Source organism: Citrus clementina, unplaced genomic scaffold (genome assembly GCF_000493195.1).
Source record: "Citrus clementina cultivar Clemenules unplaced genomic scaffold, Citrus_clementina_v1.0 scaffold_1, whole genome shotgun sequence".
Classification (NCBI taxonomy): Eukaryota; Viridiplantae; Streptophyta; class Magnoliopsida; order Sapindales; family Rutaceae; genus Citrus; species Citrus x clementina.
In genome coordinates this window covers 893,975-914,089 of record NW_006263303.1, presented here as the reverse complement: position 1 = coordinate 914,089, position 20,115 = coordinate 893,975, and the positions used below count along the sequence as shown (strand labels likewise).

The 20,115-nt window shown below is 34.4% G+C and overlaps 4 protein-coding genes across 7 annotated transcripts; all 4 read right to left on the bottom strand.

Moving 5' to 3' along the window:
- Positions 1-662: 662 nt before the first annotated feature.
- On the bottom strand, positions 663-1,412 carry LOC18054244 (probable steroid-binding protein 3). Its single transcript, XM_006450195.2, has one exon. It carries the CDS (start codon positions 1,236-1,238, stop codon positions 939-941), a length of 300 nt encoding a protein of 99 aa, XP_006450258.1. The 5' UTR covers positions 1,239-1,412; the 3' UTR covers positions 663-938.
- A 141-nt stretch (positions 1,413-1,553) lies between these two features.
- On the bottom strand, positions 1,554-4,154 carry LOC18054243 (ER membrane protein complex subunit 4). Its single transcript, XM_006450192.2, has 6 exons — positions 3,894-4,154; positions 3,737-3,793; positions 3,032-3,185; positions 2,483-2,580; positions 2,307-2,372; positions 1,554-2,021 (listed from the first exon to the last, which is right to left on the bottom strand). Exons 1-6 carry the CDS (start codon positions 4,020-4,022, stop codon positions 1,983-1,985), a joined length of 543 nt encoding a protein of 180 aa, XP_006450255.1. The 5' UTR covers positions 4,023-4,154; the 3' UTR covers positions 1,554-1,982.
- An 855-nt stretch (positions 4,155-5,009) lies between these two features.
- Positions 5,010-9,058, bottom strand: LOC18054242 (solute carrier family 35 member F5). Its single transcript, XM_006450191.2, has 8 exons — positions 8,732-9,058; positions 7,702-8,097; positions 7,085-7,299; positions 6,723-6,793; positions 6,510-6,611; positions 5,864-5,981; positions 5,365-5,500; positions 5,010-5,270 (listed from the first exon to the last, which is right to left on the bottom strand). Exons 1-8 carry the CDS (start codon positions 8,810-8,812, stop codon positions 5,172-5,174), a joined length of 1,218 nt encoding a protein of 405 aa, XP_006450254.1. The 5' UTR covers positions 8,813-9,058; the 3' UTR covers positions 5,010-5,171.
- Positions 9,059-11,413: 2,355 nt separating this feature from the next.
- Positions 11,414-16,042, bottom strand: LOC18054240 (monogalactosyldiacylglycerol synthase, chloroplastic). Of its 4 annotated transcripts, none has more exons than XM_024192383.1 (8): positions 14,863-16,041; positions 14,199-14,371; positions 13,640-13,801; positions 13,420-13,561; positions 12,977-13,201; positions 12,767-12,829; positions 12,600-12,674; positions 11,414-11,809 (listed from the first exon to the last, which is right to left on the bottom strand). In XM_024192383.1, exons 1-8 carry the CDS (start codon positions 15,394-15,396, stop codon positions 11,510-11,512), a joined length of 1,674 nt encoding a protein of 557 aa, XP_024048151.1. In that variant the 5' UTR covers positions 15,397-16,041; the 3' UTR covers positions 11,414-11,509. The 4 variants fall into 4 exon arrangements, with proteins under 4 accessions (XP_024048151.1, XP_006450252.1, XP_006450251.1 ...); XM_006450189.2 differs by having other exon boundaries at positions 11,414-11,746; positions 14,863-16,040; XM_006450188.2 differs by having other exon boundaries at positions 11,534-11,759; positions 14,863-16,042.
- Between the last annotated feature and the right edge of the window lie 4,073 nt (positions 16,043-20,115).

The window sequence follows — 20,115 nt, the reverse complement described above, 5'->3', positions numbered from 1 at the left end:
AATATTCTTTCAAAGACAATCTGAGCAATTACAAATAAATCATCTCCTCCTTTGTGGCATGCAAACATCTTGTTCAATGCTCCACGAAATACTAGGGGGACGACCTCTCAATCTCCTACTTGATGTCTAAGGATGCTCTTTGGCTCCAGATGCCAATTTAGAACGAGCTTATACATAAAAATTCCTGATAGATTACCCAGTTGATCTTATGCTTCCAAGCACAAACTCTTAGAGAAACTAGGGAAAAAATAATAATAATCACTTTGATTCGAACAACTAGATACATGAGAAAACACTTTTGCAAAGTCCACGTTTACCTCTCTCAAGTTATTCGTTTCACTATTCTCTACAACAGCATATACAGCCATTATTATCAACAAGACAAGCAAAACGTCAACAGCAAGGCACCAACATAAATGCAACAACTTTCCAAAAGGCACCAACATAAATTCAACAACTTTCCAAAGTGTCAGAGAATAAAGAACTGAATTCACCAGAGAATCAAGCTGCATATACATGCACATAGGTGATCACAAGGGGAAAAAAAATTGAAGAGATGCACAAAAATCCCAAATTCCATTGATTTTTATTCATTCATTCATTCATCCCAACTTTACTTCAAACCATAGATAACATTCAGAGAAGTCCATAACAATTCAAAGGACCAAAAAAGATCCCACATTCACTAAAAGAAATTAACACCCCCCATTCAAAAACAACATGAATACAAACAAGGAAGCCAAATTCACACAACTCGCATTCATTTATTAACCATTCATTCCCTTACAAACTTTTAATCATACACACTCCTCACTCAATACCCACATAAAGATAAGAGCTTTCAGTAGATCACCTTACAAATAAACACAAAAAAATAGACATATAAACGCAAAATGCATAATCATAACAAGTAAATTCATAAAAAGATAAAAAATTTATTAAACAACACGACCCACAACTGGGTACTTAGCTTCGAATTTCTTCTCCCAGTCACTAAGAACGCCCATCTCTTTCTCTGTGAGGCCATCGAGGGAGGGAGTGACATCGTCATCATTCTTGCTCATCTTAGCCAAAGCTCTGCTGGCATCTTTGCCTGCGAACATCGCGTACGCGCCACCTGGGCCGTAAAAGGACTTGCCTGTTGTCACGTCGAACACGCGGCCTTTGATTGCCACGTATATTGGTTTTGATGGGTCTGTTCCGTTGTATTGGATCAGCTGAGCCGGTGTGAATTCCATTGACGAATGAACGAACGATGATCGTCTGGTTTGGTTGGTAGCGGTGCGTACTGAGAGTAGTGGAAGAGATGTGAGAAAGATAAGGTTAATGCTTTTGTTGTTGGTTTAGACTTCAGAAGTTCTTTAGCCCAATAAATTTAATTAAAAAATAAATACACTAGGATAGTATTGATGCACTTTCATCACGGGCATTTTAGCACGCATCTATATATATATCATTTGGTGATTCAAGTTACACCCGATTGTGAGATTATTACTAGAGTCATTTCACTAACCTATGAAATATTAATACCCAACAGATGAAACCCCACTTCAAATTTCTATTGGGCAAGTCATATATTATTAACAATTTAACATGATGAATCTTTCCAGAAGAGCCATGATGGAAAAAAACGGGATGATGTGAACCAACATTGATACAGGGACAAAACCACCACCGTTAAAACTCTCTACAGTTACAAACATATAAATATCCTTGGTTCAGAAAGGATAATTTTTATATGATAAACAATAATATTTAATAATGATCTACCGAGTCATATCAAGGGCAACCAATCCGGTTAACAATGTTCAAAAATAACATTTGTGGTGTATTGTCAATGGCCGCAATGCCGATTAATAACAAGCCATCGACCAAGAACAGCTCCCCAGATAGACAAACAAGCTCTTGCAAGTTGCAACTTCCTTTCACTTCAATACTTGGCAAATGATCACAAACTGAAGTGAACAAGCACTGATACTTCCTTACTGCAGAGGAATGCCACCACCCGAATATTCGACCTCCTGAAATTGACCAGAAAATCACTGATGTTAAAGAAAGCTATAATGGGGCAACCTGTGATGGAGGGATTTTGAGAACCCAGGTATTAAAGAACCTTCACCCCTGTCACAATTAATACAATTACACGACAATAGTAGAAAATTTTTGATGGCGTGATTATGATCATCTAAATAGCTGGCCATAAAAGTTCAACAAAATAATAATCTGCTTCAATTCAATTTTCAAATTTCTATGGTGAGGAGGGGCTTAAGGAAGACAGATGGGGAGTTAAGGAAGAAGAATTGAACCAGAGCGGGGGGTAAGGATGAAACCCAATCCGATGCATGTGTCGGAAGAAGCCCCAATGTGTTAAGCTGCCAAAATCAAAGAAATCAAACATAAAAACCAATATTTCTTGTATCAGAATTCCGTTCCTCATGCAGAGATGACCTGTTTATATTGTATATGTATAGTGGATCCTCACCTTCCAAACACCCAGTGCTAAGCCTCCCAAGTTAAGGGCAATGAACAGCAACTTGGGTCCCAGAAGATCTACTTTACTGTCCTTGTAAGGCTCAAAAACTGCAAAATCAAAGTGAACTTGGTAAATATTTTAGATCTTCAGTAGATGCATAAGTTGAAGAATATCACATACAGATTTGAAACACTCTAAATCCATATAACAAATTGGCAAGATAAATAGTCTAACGACATAGATCTACCAAAACACTAGGGAATTTGTTAATAAAAGCAGATATTCTAAATGTATACTCTTCTGGAAGACAAGAAACAAAAGATGCCAAAGAATGACATGATTTAATGGTACTTCAATCATTAATATCATTTGACATCTTCGAGTAGTGGTAAGAGAGAAGAATTTCTTGTAGGCCAAAGTGGGGTTTCCATCTTGATTCCCCCTTTTTCTTTCTTCTATCTCTCTCTCTTAATGAATATATACAAAGAAGGGGAAACAGAAAGAAGTTTGATCACACAAATTGGTAACATCCAAAATTAAAAATTCCTTGGTGCTTACCCTTTCCAACCCCTTGTAGAGCACTTATAGGCTGCCAGAGAGCTGAAAAAGTAATACCAATGCTAAACAGATGCACAGTACTTCCCGCCATCCACATCATAAAGCCCATCATCATCAGATTCTTGAAAGGGGCTTGTGCCACTTCCCAAGCTTTCTGCTCATATAGAATAAAACTAGATGATCAATTAACATTACTTTTAACCACTTCCAAAATAGTAACTAGTGCTACTTAAACTCATTATCGACATGAGTTAGTATAGTGCATAATCAGCACTCCGACATTCCAATCCGAAAAATTTTTAAAATAAAAATAAAATGCTTACAGCAGAAACCAAAATCATAATGCCAAAACATAATATCCTTACAATTCCCCTGTAGCATCACCAAGCTTTCTGAAACCCTAACACCACTCAATTTCAACAAATTCAGTACTTTTTACAAACAAAATTGTAACATTCTCACCAATTTCACCTTCAACTACCAAACAAACAACTCAAAATCATCATTACAAGTCAAAATCCCATCTCGTACCGAATCTAAACTAAAACAACTAAAATTTTCAACTTAAAAACAAATCTTTTCCTTCACCATTCGAAACTTTTATCAGCTGACACATAAGATCTGATCCACCCAATTAAAAGAAAAAAAAATTAAATACGTAAGAAAAGAAAGAATAAAAGATTGAGATTTGATAAAAGAAAGTACCTGAGATTTCCAATTGGCTTCGGCATCTTTCTTTTGACGACTTAGCGTTGAATCATCCTAGTAATTCATATTAACCAGAGCCTCAAAATTAGATAATTGAATAAATATACTTATATAAAGAGAGGAGAAGATATTTGTTAGGGTTTAAAATTTGAACCTGATCTTGAGAAGCCCGAGAGAAGCCCGGAGGGTCAGCGATGTCGCGAGTGGAAGGAGTCGTTGAATTGTCGGTGAAATCAACAGCCCATCTTCGCCCGGAACCCATCACTCCTTTGCCTTTTTCCATTTTCGATGGATTCAAAGATGAATCGATTAATACGATATTGTATTATTATGATTCTTGATTCAGAAAGCCACTGGTTTTAACTCCAGTGTTTTAGGTTGCTGTCCCAAACACGGCCTTAAAGCCCTCCAGTAAAATTCGCCCTTGTTTTTGTTTTTTCTTTTTTTAATACAAAATTATTTAACAAATATTTTTATAAATAAAATTAAAAAAAAAACAAAAACGAATAAAAAGATAAGGAGATGGATAAAGCTAAAATGGAAAATTTATTTATTACTTTATTACTGGACTAAGATTTAAACTTAGATAATTAATTAAATAAGAGTGCTTGAAAACCACTTATATAAATCAATGGGGATAATATGATTTAATATATACACACACGCACACACACACAATAATATATTAATTGTAATATAAAATAATTAAAATAAAAATAAATTTTATTTAAATAATTCAATCAGATAATATTAGGGTAACTGCTATGTTGGAGCAGATTTAAAATAGAGCGGCCTCGCTATGTTGGAGCATATTTAAAGTAGAGCGGCCTCCGTAATCATTAGATTTTTGTAGTTGAATTTAAAATAATTATAACAATATACATCCAACGATTCTGGAAGCTGCTCTCCTTTGGAGCTGTCCTAAGAAAACTGAACCAATTATTATTTATCATCTATGTAATGAAATATAAACGGACATACGTAAATAATTCCCAAAAATAATCTACGTTATAAATTTATTAACGACGTGTGATCTGATTTTCATTTTTCCTACTCCAGATTAGAAGTTTTACAATATGTCGTGTGTGCATTTGGATTCATGGAAAATCGGTTACTTTTTCGGATCCTTTGGATTCATGGAAAATGTCCATCCCAGAAAAGGAAAGAAAAAGTATATGCACAGTAAGTTAAAGCTCAAGCTAGAAAATCACACAGTATATGGAGACAAATACTCAAACCCACGACTTGAGAATACAATGCACGGATAGACTCAAACCATTAATCTAAGAATACATTGCAGCAAGCTCCTGCTCAATAAAAACTCGGCATTTGTCACATTATAACAAAAATGAAAAAAAAAATATATATATATATATATAAAACTAACTTATAGATTTTGATATATTAATGTACGCTGTCTGCAAACATACTTTCAGTTATGTACATTTATGCATAATAGCTTCATCTGCAACAACTCTATTTTAGCCGAGAATTTGTCCGAAAGATTAGCTATAATAAAACCTGCAAAAACCTGAATCCAATATGCAGGTGATCATCAGATCATGCAATATATTTTTGAAGGTAAAACAAGATGCTGAAGCGGAATTAGATGAAAAAGAGGCAACCTGAAGGCATCCAAAGATGTAGATTGCAGAGTAGTGACGGCCGTGTATAACCATGTCAGCCACCATTGCAAGGGGCATGGTCAAGGACATGCCCAGCGTCGCAACTAATGGAGTGGTCCAAACCACAGAGAGAGCCCTGAATCATTTGGAATGGAATATTTAGAGAATCAAATGGCAAAACTCACTCTAGACTGCAGTTCCAGAGCAATGAGATGGCATTTGTACACCATACAGGAGATGAAACCAAATTTGTAATACATACAATGGAAAATAGTCAAGTTTACAACCATTTAAGCATTGATTTTATTTACTTGGCGAGTAATCTATGGCTTTTCTTTTTTTTCTTTTTCTTTGAGTACACATATATCTCCGTTTTGAGTTATTTAATCAATCAAACAATCAATGTTGGAGAGATGTGATTTGGATGGCTTATACTGATTCTATTTTCTGCCATGGAAATCACTCTGAAAACTAAAACGACTGATACCCATATACATACCAAAAGTAGTCTGAGAGAACACTCCCCACAAAGCCATTTAGCAGCAGCACTTCTCCAACTGATTGTGAATGTGGAAATCTGAATGGAGGTTCAATTCCTGCAGCGTTCAGAGGCCATACTGGATAGAAAACGACATTGATGTGAGAAATACTCCATTGCAGAAGAAAAGCGTATGCTAGAACAATGCACATATGCTTCACCATCCGTTATGCTCAACTAATGTTCGAGGTGGGGGCCTCTACAGCCCCCTTATAACATTGACGATAAAATAGTCTACCATCTCCTTGTAACATTGATGATAAATTAGAGGGACATATCCAAAGAGCTGCATAGAAATTACTTATGCACAAAGATACCACAATTCTCTGCTGCTCAAGCACCATAGTATGGCAATAGAGCCACATTTCAAAGCAAAAGACCTCATACGTAAAGGTCATCATGCCCGTTAACAAAATCATAATCTAGTAAAAGAGATTATGATTTTGCTTTGAGGTCTTCTTCAGCATCAGAATCTTTCAGTCCATCAGCTGACTAGATTGAGATTGAAAATTAGCCTACGGTACAATTCCTGTTCAACTATTTGACTACTAAGGGACTAAACTATTTACAGCATGAAGTAAAACGTAAATATAGCCAAACTACTTACTGAGCCACCAAAGACCAAGAAAAGTAAAGAGGCCAATATATCCAAAGAACTTCTGCACATCGACCTTGTCTCCTTCAGATCCAGCAGATTTTTTCAGCAGCACTGCAATACATAGAACCACCAGGTGACAATTAGGCAGAAGAGTGCCAAATAATGCATACCTGTGCTATTGGTGAAATCATATATCATTGAAATTTCCATTAAGAAACCTACCAGTAAATAATCCATATGTAATTGCAGAGAGGAGACCGAAAATATCCCCTGTAATGTTGTGCCTTCTAGACCTTGAAATATGAAAAGAAGAGAGTTTCCAAAAGTTATTAAAAAAAATTACAAAATAAGTATTATTCTCACATCAATAAATATGATAGGCTATTTATCGCAGAGCCAATTGTACAATACATGTAGTGGCAAGGAGCGTTGAGGAAAAGAGAGATTAAGCACATCACATAAAATAGAAGGTTAAAAGTGGATTGATAAATCAGCATAAATTTGCAGCAAATAAAAAGAGGAGAAAGGTAAGTAGTTTTAAAGTAAAAGCTGAGCACAGCTTATTAACAACATATTTAACTTACTCAGAGGCGCTAAGAAATTCATCCGCTGCCCAAGTTTTTCCAACCGTTGTCATGGCAACACCAGCCATGCTTATGAAAACAGCAACCAGTTTTGCGATAGTTAGCGAGTCCTGTCCAAGAAGAGCTCCAAAGAAAAGCGTAAACAGACCTGATGTAGAAGTTAGGACAGTTGTACTTGCAACACTAGTATTTGCCAGAGCAGAGTTTGAAAAATACTGCAAAGGATTAAAGAATTAAATTAGTCATATACTAAGAAAAGCCAATATGCAATATTTCTCCAAAATAAAAGATAAAATATAAGTTCCAATGATCATATATTCTTAACCCAGTGTCAACATTGCTGTCAAATATGCTATATTTGCACAACATAATGCAACTAAAGAATTTTAATCAAAAACTAGATCCGGAGTCATGTTATTTAAGCTGTTTAGAGATGGCCTCCCTGTAAATACTGAATTATCTTTCATGAGGGAGAAAAATCAGACATATAAATGTGATTGATTAGTCAATTCACCTGCTTCTATATGCATAGGTACCAAAATTTCTCCCAGAAAAACTTCTCTACAAGGACCAACAACTTCAAAAGGAACAAGAAATGAGAAGGTAGATTATGTTACCTCTGTTATAAACCATATTGGAGTAAGATATAAACTGCACTTGGCAATTGCCCATGAACTAAGCTCGCTTCTTTGTTCAAGCACGTGAGGCTCATCCTTATCGCTCTTTGCAATCAAAGGCCATCCTTCTTCCCTTTCACTAAGATCTTTGCCCGTCATTAGACTGCTTCTGGGATCAGTTTCCAGACTGTTGTTCAACTCATTGCTTTTAAGAGGAATATCAAGCCCAGTCGAAGTGCTTGTCAAAGAACGGTTACCAAACAGATTCTTAAAGATATTTTTATCCAGTAAGCTGCAAAAGCAATCTCTCAAAAGTGCTACAGGCAAATAAATCACCATAAGTGACACCCCAAGATAAGTGAGTGCAAATGGTTGCCTATACTCCGTGAAAATTTTCTGCAGAAAATAAGCAGTATGAGTTGAAATTCTAAAATTTTAGTCACGGATTAATCCTACAGACCAAGAATTAGCAAATGAGTAGTTCATCGAGTAATAAGTTTATTCTTGAAAATCACATTGATTCTAATTTACAATTGTACAAATTTTGCTCCTCCATACCAGGAATGAACTAATTTTGTGGAAGTAAAATGTAGTATGTTACCGATATAGTTATAGCTCATAGCAACCTAAGTCGATTTAATAGCTTTTTTTGAGCCATCAGTGCATTGAATTTACAACACGAGTCCTTCATACATATTGCATAATGGGATTTATCTAGTTACAATCAATATTAACCAAAATCCATTCCCTTAAAACAGTGAAAATTACTTTACATCAATATCAAAATGGCAAAAACAGTTCAGCGCTTTAAACGCACTATTCCTAGTTCCCATTGCAACATACACATCACTTATGAACAATAAAAAGTTCCCATTCAAAAATGTTAATACAATTCTACCCAAATCATCATATGCAGCGCATGCAAAGAAACATCGTAAAATTGAGGAAATAAAAAGGTTCTGTGGAAACCAACAAACAAAACCAAAGAATCAAATGAAAAGGGCAAAAAAAACTATAAATAACTCATTACTTGAGTGATCTCAGCAGAGGTAATCCAAATCAACACAAAAGCGCCAATCAAACCTAACCCAGCTTGATACTTCCAGCCCATCACCAAAAACACAGTCAAATTTCCCAGAACAGAAAGTTTAACTCAAATTACAAACTGGGTAATCATCGTCTTTGAAAAACTTATTTGCATAACAACGGAGTCCCAAGATAAAATCTATGGCTTTGTTTTGTTCTATGTTATACAAATAGAATGGAGCTAAATTTGAGAATATGAAAAACAAAAATTTTGACATTTTCAATTCATGTATGCCAAGATTTTGGTCAAGTTTTTGCATTGATGTTTCTGTTTTTTTATGATACGCTAGTGAAACAAGAAAGTTCAAAGTTGACAAGTGGTGATGAGGTGGCAATGGATCTGTTCGTTGCGGTGCTGAACCTGCGGGTCCTACGTGGTCATGCCACGTCATTTTTTGGGTTATTTTTCAATCAAAAAAGCACAAGTAAAGGCATAATTTGTAGTTTGTTTCAGACGGGTCCTTTCACTGTTGTTATTGATAGTTACAGACAAAGCTATGTACGAGACTGAAATCCACCCAATGATATTATAGCCGGAGGATCTGATAAGGGCAAAATTATGTTGTAACTGTGGTATGGTACCACAGTTACGTTTAATTATTAGATCCACAATTACACAGTTGCATTGACTGAATTCAATAGCTGAAAGCAACTGTGGTATTATATCACAGTTGCAATATAGCTGCACCTATCTGATAAGCATACTCAAGAAATCTACATCAATAAAATCTATATAATAATTCAAATATTTAGTAAAGATTTGATTTTTGTGGTGATTGATAGTTATTGAATAAGAAAATATAAATCATTAAATTTTATATTGTACACTATTATAAATGTACACATGATAAGAAATTATTAAAAGATTAATATTTATTACGAATAAGATCAACATTATAATCAAATTCACATTTAAAAATCATTACTTTTACAATATTATCAAGAAGCAATTAATGACTCAATGCTGATTTGAGCTCATACTAAATTTTTTTACAAGATTGCAAAGAAAGATCAGCACTAAGTTCAAATTCATTAAGAATGATATTTTGTTAATCTTTTTTCATATTGGTTCTTTTATTTTCTCACTTTTTCACATAAGCCATTGCCTTATTTTCTACGTTGATTTGTTTTATATAACCGGTACACGAGTATTTATAAAACAGATGATCTAGTTAAATGAAGATAACATAGTAACAAAGACCCGCGTGAAAGAAGAAAAAAATTACTTATTTGTAATTTCACTCTTACAAAAACGATCCTTTAAATAGTTACACTGTATATAACGAACAAATAAATAGATGCATATTCTAATTTCCCGCTCTTTTCAGCACACAAAAACACAAATGTTTAGACGGAGAATAATGATACAACCAGAAAACACAAAAACACAATTTAGTAAAAGAAGAGTAATGATATAAATACAAACTGTCCGTGCAAAGTATTTTGTATAAACTGACCAAATGGCATAATACTATTGGGTGAATGAAAATACTAACAAGATCACAACCAATCCCAATCTCATCTTCAGCCTTAAGCGACCTACGTTTAATAAAATTTTTACGCCAAAGCCCCTGAAGAAAATAGGAATCACGATGCTTGTAGTAACGGAAGTTGACGTTGTGTTTGGAGCTGGTATCAAGATCCCGCAAGAGAACTTCAATATCATCAATGGTTGCCCTTTTGACTACTGTTGGACTCCAGAGTTTCACGATGTGTTCCTCGACAGCAGCTTTTTTTAAATCGAGGTAGTATCTTTTGCCGCCCACATCTTCTGCTGTTAGCTTGATTTTGATCATGGTGGAAGCAACAAATTTGTTATTGAGAGAATGCGTGCTGTGACCTGTGAGTGAAAATATCAAAATACACAAAATTCTAGTGGGTATATACATACATACATACATATATATATATATATATGGGAGTGTGTACAAATAGGGCATGTACATTGATGTATTAATTAGGGTCGTGTAGTGTAAGCAAGAGAATTGAATTTTTTTCCCTTCTTGCACGTAATATTTTACCATAATTGCTAACAAAATGAAAAAATCTTCTCTGCATTTAAAATAGCACATCAGCCACCTGACAATTCCATAGCCTTCTGCCATGTATGCAACAGGTTAGTGGTTAAGTACGCTTGTCATAATCTTATTGATTTACCTCCTGTGATGTTATATAATCCTATTGTTTTGAATTGACCGGCATGGAGTCACCGGTGACGGAGGGTTAAGCTTTTATTTCCAATTTGCCGGAGAAAATTTGTAATAAAAGCATTGTTCAAATAGAACATTTAAAGGTAATTTTGGGTAATAACATTCCATTTTTTAAATAACAGTTGCACCCCTAATGACTTTTACATTTTCTCAACTAAGCATGTAGTTTAACTACTTATTTCAAATGGACCCTTGGCATGACATCCACCGCAATAAGCGAAATTTTGTTGCTTTTGCATTTGCCGGCTGTTACTTGCAATTTAGGAAAATATTGAGCAATCAACTCAGGTGTGTCCTAAATTTTGACAATAATATAGAGAATATTATTTCGATAACTCAGTTTGATGGTGATGATATGTTTAATAATCATCAGTAGCTTTGGCACAGGATATTGGATCAAATAAAACTCTCAGTTATGCATAAGAAATCTAATCATTATCAAGCAATGGAATGAAAGCGAATAGTCATTGTAACAGAGGACTCAGAGCCAAAATTCAGCGCGGGGCAATAATTTAAGTTACACATGAATAATGAGGTACAAAGTTTCTTTGTCTAACCAGCTCATGAAGATCCTGAACAATCCTGAAAACAGCATCTGGTCTTGCTAGTTTTAATGCATTTTGTGACATGGCCTTAAGCTCGTCCATTCTTGGGCCGAACCATTGGGAAACCATATTTGCTATCTCCTTTGGCGACTTCGAAAATTTCCCACACCCATTTTCCACAACATACGGCACGTTGCCAGCTTCCTGTAATATCAAGCTAACCTTGTGACTTGTGAGCATGGTGGAAACATTATTGCAGTATAGTATCTCGAAGCAACAAAGACAAACATCTATTTAGTATTTAGTAAGATGCACCAAAAGCTCTAGTAAATGCATGGACTCCACCAATCTTGATAGAAATTGTGATTTACAGGGTAGCTGGAAGTAAAAAGAAGGGCAAAACAGAAGAGATACAAGCACTGGCCATATTTCGAGTGCTGGATACTCATTAATTCCCGTTCTACCTCTAAGTTATTGTAAAAACATGAAAGAAATCGTCACGAAGGGTGAGGCTAAGTGCTTCACCACTGCATGCATATGGTCACCAATCAGTGACTCACTGTTTGTGTCACCTGAATGTTTCACCACTGGGCTTGCAATTTGGACTTTGAGCCACTGTTTACCGTTTACCACCACTTAAGCACTATTTAAGTAGTCTCCAAGACATGAATTCCCTATAGCCGCCTTACTTGAGAATGGTTCACTAACTCCATATAATCCATAAGATATTACAATATTTTTAACCAAATAATTTACTAATGGCATGATCATTTGTTCTTGCATCAATACTAATCAGATTTCGAGCCAAAAAATTATGTATTCATAGAGAAAGAAGAAAAATAATTTTCTGATTGTTTCAGAGGCTATGTCTGGCTGACCTAACTTCAGAAAAGAACAAAAAGAAAATACAGAAATTAAAAATATAATAAACAACCCCTAACCCAAATTCATCATACAAAAAATCTGATCATGCGAAGATTTAATAATAAAATAGTAAAATAATAATGCAATAAAGGCTAATGAAAAAAGTTCAAAGAACAGTTAAAATTAAACTCACTTGTCCAGCAATGAAATCATTCAGAATTATAGGGAGGCCCCGTATCATTGCTTCTGCAATAGTCCCTGGGCCAGCCTACAGGCAAAAAATATATATATATATAAGAAAATATTAGATGACCAGTAAGAAATGATGAGAAGATATCATCACTGTTAAAAGAATCTAACCTTTGTGATAATGCAGTCACAAGCACCCATAGCTTCCTCCATTTTAGAGACAAAACCTTTTACCTAAATGACAGAGCATCTATGTCAACTTCTTCAATATGTATCTGTGACATGACATACTCATAATGCCATAAACTTAAATGTGATACTTTAAATGTTTATACCTAAGTTGGACAAAGACTCGTTGGAATTGCAGATAATGGTTAGTACCTGTACAGGAATTTTCCAATCAGTAGAAAGCAATTTGTTGGCAAGCTTTTTGTTACGGCCACATATCACAAGGACCTGACCTATTGGCTCCCCAAGATTCTCATCATATAATGCATTACCAAGTGCCCGAGCAGTAGCCTCAATAGGACCCATCCCTTCCCCTCCTCCCATCAGCAATACGGCAGGAAGATCCTCATCCATTCCTAGTTCTCTCCTTAATTCAACCTACAGTTATTAGATATGAAGGAAGATAAAGGAAGTTCATATTGTCAGCTAACATGATACAACAATAGACAGAAATCCACAGTTACTATAAACCACATGTGAATGAATGCCCAGAAACAAATCAACAAAGATTTCCAGCCATCATGACACAACGACATCCCTTCTGAGCCACAAGGAAGCCAAACTTAAAAGGCCAATCAGCCATAGACGTAACCAACCTTAGGCCGAACTGGTTTCACAAAAGAAGGTCGAACAGGAAGGCCGTAAACTTTAATTTGGGAAGCCTGCAAACCAGCTTTCATTGCCCTCTTTGCTACATCTGCTGTTGGGCAGTAGCATCTTGTTACAAGTTTATGAAACCTACAAAAGAAGACATTGATTGTCAGAACTATACAATGAACAATGGATCAAAACATAAACCATAAGTGCAGAACTGACCATGTAGGGTGGCAAGTGCTTAAATCTGTAATTACTGTGGTAAAAACTATCTTCTTTAGAAGGCCTTTTGCCCTCAGGATACGAAGTGGAACATGTTGCATCAGTGGATGTACACTAATAATAATGTCCGGCTGGTATTTCATCAATCCTTTGGCAACCTCCCTTTCAAAAAGGCAAATACTATGATTAGATGAGACAAAAATATATGTAGCCAGAAAGCTCTGCCAAGCAATTTGCTAAATAAAATTCTGTAAAAATATGGCAAAAATACAAACTAAAATTTCTGAGTCCCTTGCATTGTTACAGGGGCCATAAAAAATTAGCATATTAGATGTCCAACATGAATGATATTTAAAAAGTGTGTACATTAACTATGCAATTTATACCCGATTCTTTTCCAGGATCTACAGCTGTTGGAACATCAAATGATTAGAATGAGGAATTAGTGAAAGATGCTCTCTAAGGTTAGCTGATCAAATATGTCCGGAAACAAAAGCACTTCCTTCATATTATAGAAACATAAACCAAAAGCATTCATCTTAAGAGGAAAAAGCCTTACCGGGCAATGAATGTTGAAGTAGCGGCAAAATTAGATTGGTGAATCACACGGGGAGCAGTTCCATAATATGTCATTTTCCACAATGGCCCGTGCTTTACCAAGAAGTTGTAGCTTCGGGGCAATTGGTTAAACGGCCAAGGCGTATGATCCGACCATAAATCAGTAACAAACACCTGCGACAAGCACTCTTAACACACAGAACATGATCAACACATAGACAATCACACATCCACTACTCCTTCTGCCCCTAGAGCTCCAATTGGTTACCAAGAAATTGCAATATATACAGGGCATGTTTGTAACTGCTATGCCTTCAATCAACTTTAAAAGCAAAATAGCTACCCCCTTATGGTTGAAAGCTTATGAATAGCTAACCCCTTACGGTTGACAGCTTATGATTTCAATCCGCGGCAGCTGTAACAACAAGCCACAGGACTTCAATCCCAAAATACCCATAAATGAAAATCTAAGCCACAACATACTCAACCTAGCCATCTAAGACCTAACAATTGCATTCTATATAATTCAATTTGAGTAAGTTCCTACTCATTTAAACAAAAATAATACAAAATTCTATCTTTGTCTACATTTTTTCTCGGCAACCAAACAGAGCAAACAAAGTTATACTCTTATTCCTCAAAATAAGATTAAAATTAATACTGACCTGATACTCATTGCCAAATTTCTCATGAAACGCGGCCTTAATAGCTTCAGCAGAAGCACGGTGACCGCCACCGGTATCACTCATCAAAATCAAAACTTTTTTCGGCTGATCATTCTCAATACCATTCAAAGGCAACCCCTCATCCTCCAAAACGCCACCGTTTTCATCCCTTATCCCATTTCTCTCACTCGAATTAATCCCAACAGAAGCGAACCCAATTGGTAATCTCTCACAGTGGAACTTAATAGCCTTATTAAACTCGTTCACAATTCTACTAACATTAAAAGAACCAACACTACTCCCTTTGCCACTTCTCAAACTGAACGAAGAAGCAGCACTAACTTTACAGTTTCTCTTTCGTTGACCAATTGAGGACTTAAATGAATCAAAGTACAAGTAATTCGACTTAAACGAGGCGTACTCATCTGAACTTGAGTTGAAAAAACGCGAACTGAAAGCAAAGCGACCAACTTGAGCGACCAAATCGAACAGAGGAGCTGATTCTTGAGAAACTGTTGAAGGGTTTTGCATCATTGAGTTTATTTAGCAAAAATTTACGATTTTTCAGCAAAAAAACAAGGGGTGAAAAAAATAATACATTGTAGGTCTTTATCAAATTAGAGCAAATGAAGAGGCAAGGAACAAAGCAAGTGACAAAAAGGAGAAACTCTCTTGAGCGGGTGGCTTTGTGGCCACAAAAAGGCTAGAGAGGGGATTTAGAGAGGTGGATACGAGAGTAGATTCTGGGAATTCGTGAACAAAACGCGCTCTGTTAATTTTGTAAAGAACGATGTCATGATGTTAAAATAATGAAAGATTTAACTGAAGAGAAAGAAGACAGAGTCACGAAGTTTTGGCCCTCGGGATATTGTGGTGGGAGCAGGGTCGGGTTTTGGTCCACCGCGAGTCTACTGTGTCCTAGTTGTTCGGTTTCATCTAAATTTTGTGGTCTTCGATTAAGCGTGGGGCCAACGAGACTGTAGTGACTTACTAGATCATCATAGGAATTGATGTGGCGGCATCCTCCTATCAATATTTGACAAGTGTACAATATTATCGAGCCCATGGTTGCGATGACGGTGCGTTTGAATGTCCGTATTTGTCATATACTGGTTCGGGCAGACTCACCGTGGCGGCCAGTACAGACTCATCAAAGTTTCTCTTGTGAATGTGTGTGACATGTGACTTATTTTATGTTTGTTTATTTATTCATATTTTTAAGATCTCGCTAAGATATGAGTCCAATTAATTTAGGACTAGTGAGTCTGGAAAAATAACTAAAAGTCCGAATGAGTACAGAATCGGAAACCTGGAAAGTATGGTTTGACGTTTGAGCATCGTCAGCTTTGTCAGAATGAAATCAAGAAGATTCGCATGCAGCCCATGTGATTCATAAGCCTCAAATTCTCTATATATTTAGAAATGCCGAATTGGTGGTGAGTGGGAAGCAGTGCCGTCCAACTTCATTCACCGGCCATGTGAGATACTTGCGTAGTGCTAACTGCAATACCGATCCAATTTCTTAATTGGCCATGTGAAATCCGTTAGCTGCAGGCAGGTCCTCATTTTCCATGCATATTCAAGAGAGAATGAAAATCTTTGACCAACTCAATGAAAAAAGAGGAGAGAAAAATCATTGACCCAATTCAGCGTTTATCTTTAAATCATAATTTTCTTGTTGGTCGGCAAATTTGAAGTTGAAGACCCACGCATTATGGACACAATGGGTATTTCAAATTAGGTATCAGCAAAAGCATGGCCTAAAATCAAGCCGAATCTTTAGTCACTGGGCTACACAGAACGCAGGAAGCCCACATAACATGCACCGCCAGCTTAAGCTTTAATGGAGCTTTCTTACAGTTCGTGGTGCGCTTAGTAACTCCACTATGGATGTCTACTAAAATTATATTGATTTTGTTTTTATTTATTAAGTTTTTTAGCTTTTTAGTGCCTATTTGGTATATTCTATTTAATGATTATAAGTGTTTATTTAATTTTACAAACTCTTATTAAATTTTTTTTTGTAGTTTGTTTTTTTAACAGAGTTTTTGAAGATCAAATAAATTATTTTGCCTCTACTAGTAAAACTTCAAATTTTGAATTTTTGGGAGTTGATTTTTTTTAAATATTAAAATGTCTAAAATATCTTATATTATCTGACAATCTTATTTTATTATTTTCACGACATAATCTTAAAAAACTTGTCTATTAAAATTATTTTATAATTTTTAATAAAAACTCTCATTGACAACAAAACAAATAATTTTTTTTTGGTATACTTGTAAAAGCTCTACTAATAAAAGTTTTACTTAAATAAGCTTTATTTATACCAAATGGAGCCTTAACCTTGATAGGAATCTTGATGTATACAATAATTTGGGCTTTTCAATTTAAAAGAAAATATTGCCCCAATTCAAACATCTTGAAGCAATTATCAAAATTAATAACTTAATTATAGTATTGGTTTGCCCTTGCTGTAAAGACTAAAATTTTTATAGTTATAACCTATTGGTTTAATATTTGGAAATTTTTGCTTTAATTATGCTAAAGACTCTATTAATTGTTTTTGTAAATCTCTCTGTGTAATTTTTATTCAATCTAATTATATTTGTAAATCTCTCTGTGTACTTTTAGTATATTTTCTACTTTAACAGTTTGAAACTTTGCAAGACTTTTGATTTTTGCATGCCATTACTTTCTCGAACCTCAACATAGAATCACGTTTACACATTACAAACGAGTAAAAATCAAATTCTCTCAATTTAATTTTTAGTCAGAACATTAAAATCACGTTAATCTTGATACGTGATATGAATTATTGGCTACTAGAAAGGGCATAAACGAACCTTTTAAGGAGTCAAATTCCTTCCCCTCAGTAGCATTAATGATTTATAGGCACATTTTTTAGGTGGACACATTTAGAATCTTCGCTTTCAATAAAGTTAAAGCAGAAGTGCTTCTCGCTTTTGGAAAAAAATAAAAATGCGCTCATAAGCACGTTCCCCACCCCATTTGCTCAAATCCACTATCTTTAACAAAATTCAAAAGGCTTATAATAACAAGAATGAATGTCCTTCTTGGTGACGATTTCACACAACATGTCCAATCCTTACCCCATGAACCATGATGTTGTTGAGTTCATCATCATAGTTGTTTCATCTTATCTGGCAAATTATTGAGTACTTTTCTGAAAAGATTAATTTGGTAATTACTGAAACAAAATTCATTGTCTTCTGTGACAAGCCTATCCAATAAAAGAGAAAAAAAAATTATATATATTTTTTATGACAATAGTTATGGTGGAACTACTCTATCGTAGAACACTGATGATAACCGTCAAATTATAGTAATAAATATATATTTAATAATTTTATGAGGAAAAAAAAAAGAAGAAAAATTAACATATATTTATCTGTCAGTTATTCTCTTATGGGGACTAAGACACTTTTAAGGAACATATTTTAAGCAATTTATATAGTGCCTTCACATTCAGATTTTTTCAACAAACTCTCATGCAAGTTCATATTAAAAATGCAGTGTAAAGCAAACAAATTCAAAAGCAATGTGTACACATGTAGCAATTAATGGACCCACAAGGCCATAAATACTATATTCTATATACAGTGACTGATATTGATCAACCGAATTATATCTTCATTCAAAGTCTATTCCAAATTAATGAAAAACACGTAGACTTGTGCGCGTCAATTCATTGACCAATTATTTCAATTTACATTACGACGTGTATCTCTTTACGATACGCTTACCCTTACCAAATGTGAAGAATATAAGACCATGCATGCAATATTTTAATATATTTACGATGTTCTCATTCAGTGGCGGATCTAAAAGAATAATTTACCGGGAGTTAAATTAGATAATAGTAAAATATAAAAAATTAAAATTTTGAATAAATAAAATATTTGTTAATACATTTATAATTATTCTCTACGAAATTTCATATTTTAAAAATATTATGCAATAGACTTGTCATCAATATTATTAAATTTATTATTTCTTATATAAACAACTAAACTATCATTTATCTCATCCAATTCCAAAGATGATTATTCATGAGTTTCATTACTGAAAACGTTCTCCTTACTATTATTATAGCAAATGTAAGAATTAATCTTATTTTTTAGAATAGAAAATATTTTGGGCGGAGGGCTATCATTATTTTTAATTAAAATATAAGTTTTTATAATTCTTAAAAGTTAAAGTTTAAATTTTATGGGGTTTATAATTTATAGTGACTATTTTAATAAATTTAATGAGGGATAATTAGAAAATAAAAATATTTTTCTCTTTTATTTTTACAATTTTTTTTTGGCCCCTGTTCTCATTGATCCATTGAAGCAAATAATAGACCTGAAAATTTTTTAAATTACAAAAGTGGATAATTGAACAGGTTTTTTTTTTCTTTTTAAATTAATTACATACCAATGCATATGCATTAACAATACTTACAATTAGAAACTTATTTTAGTTAAAATATTAGACTTTGAATATGCTCCATCTATTTCGAAATATTTGAAAGGAAATAAAATATTCTTGATCAACTCTATGTTGGCATAGTCTAAGTTTTTAACTAAAAACATGCCAAAATTACTTTCAGATTTTGGGTGAAAAAAAAAAAAAGAGAAATACTTTATCACCAGATTTTTTCAGTGCTTCCTCGGTGATTATAAATAAACAGTCTTGACAAATTAATTAAGTGGAAGAGACCTAATTTCTTGTGTGAAAGTTGAAACGACAATGCTTAATTAAGGTCCAAAGCTTGATTCGTAATGATATATTATATACTCTGGAGAAGTAATTAACAATATTTGCGAGGATTATAATAGAAAATGTTGCCGTATAGAATTCAATATTGATAATGCCAAGTGAAGCTGAAGACCGCGTCGTCTACGAAAGCTACGTGGGAACAGATTGAGGTTGAAGCCAAATATCTCCACCGTTTAGTTTGAAAAATTATATATGTTGTCTACATTTTATAATCTTTGTTCATATTTTGGATAATCATTTTCAGGTACAAATCTCTTGCACCTGCATTTTTTAAAGTGCAGATTTGCTTATATACTGTATGGTATATTAGTTAATTAAATAGAGAATTATAAATATTCTAATACATTAAAAGGTAAATATAACGAATCCGCATTTTAAAAGATATATGATATCCATATTAGAAAAGACTATATATTTAAGGAAAATTATCCACCGTCCACCCATTTTTTCCAATTTTTTTAAAAA

Coding starts and splice junctions, on each gene's coding strand:
- LOC18054244 (XM_006450195.2), bottom strand. CDS start 1,238: ATGGAATTCACACCGGCTCAGCTGATCCAATACAACGGAACAGACCCA.
- LOC18054243 (XM_006450192.2), bottom strand. CDS start 4,022: ATGGAAAAAGGCAAAGGAGTGATGGGTTCCGGGCGAAGATGGGCTGTT. Junction 3,794..3,893: donor CTCGGGCTTCTCAAGATCAG/GTTCAAATTTTA, acceptor ATGAATTACTAG/GATGATTCAACGCTAAGTCG. Junction 3,186..3,736: donor AAGCCAATTGGAAATCTCAG/GTACTTTCTTTT, acceptor CTATATGAGCAG/AAAGCTTGGGAAGTGGCACA.
- LOC18054242 (XM_006450191.2), bottom strand. CDS start 8,812: ATGGGCTGGAAGTATCAAGCTGGGTTAGGTTTGATTGGCGCTTTTGTG. Junction 5,982..6,509: donor TCTTGGTCTTTGGTGGCTCA/GTAAGTAGTTTG, acceptor TTTTCTATCCAG/TATGGCCTCTGAACGCTGCA. Junction 5,271..5,364: donor ACATCTTTGGATGCCTTCAG/GTTGCCTCTTTT, acceptor TATTGGATTCAG/GTTTTTGCAGGTTTTATTAT.
- LOC18054240 (XM_024192383.1), bottom strand. CDS start 15,396: ATGATGCAAAACCCTTCAACAGTTTCTCAAGAATCAGCTCCTCTGTTC. Junction 14,372..14,862: donor AATTTGGCAATGAGTATCAG/GTCAGTATTAAT, acceptor TGCTTGTCGCAG/GTGTTTGTTACTGATTTATG. Junction 13,562..13,639: donor AGCACTTGCCACCCTACATG/GTCAGTTCTGCA, acceptor CTTCTTTTGTAG/GTTTCATAAACTTGTAACAA.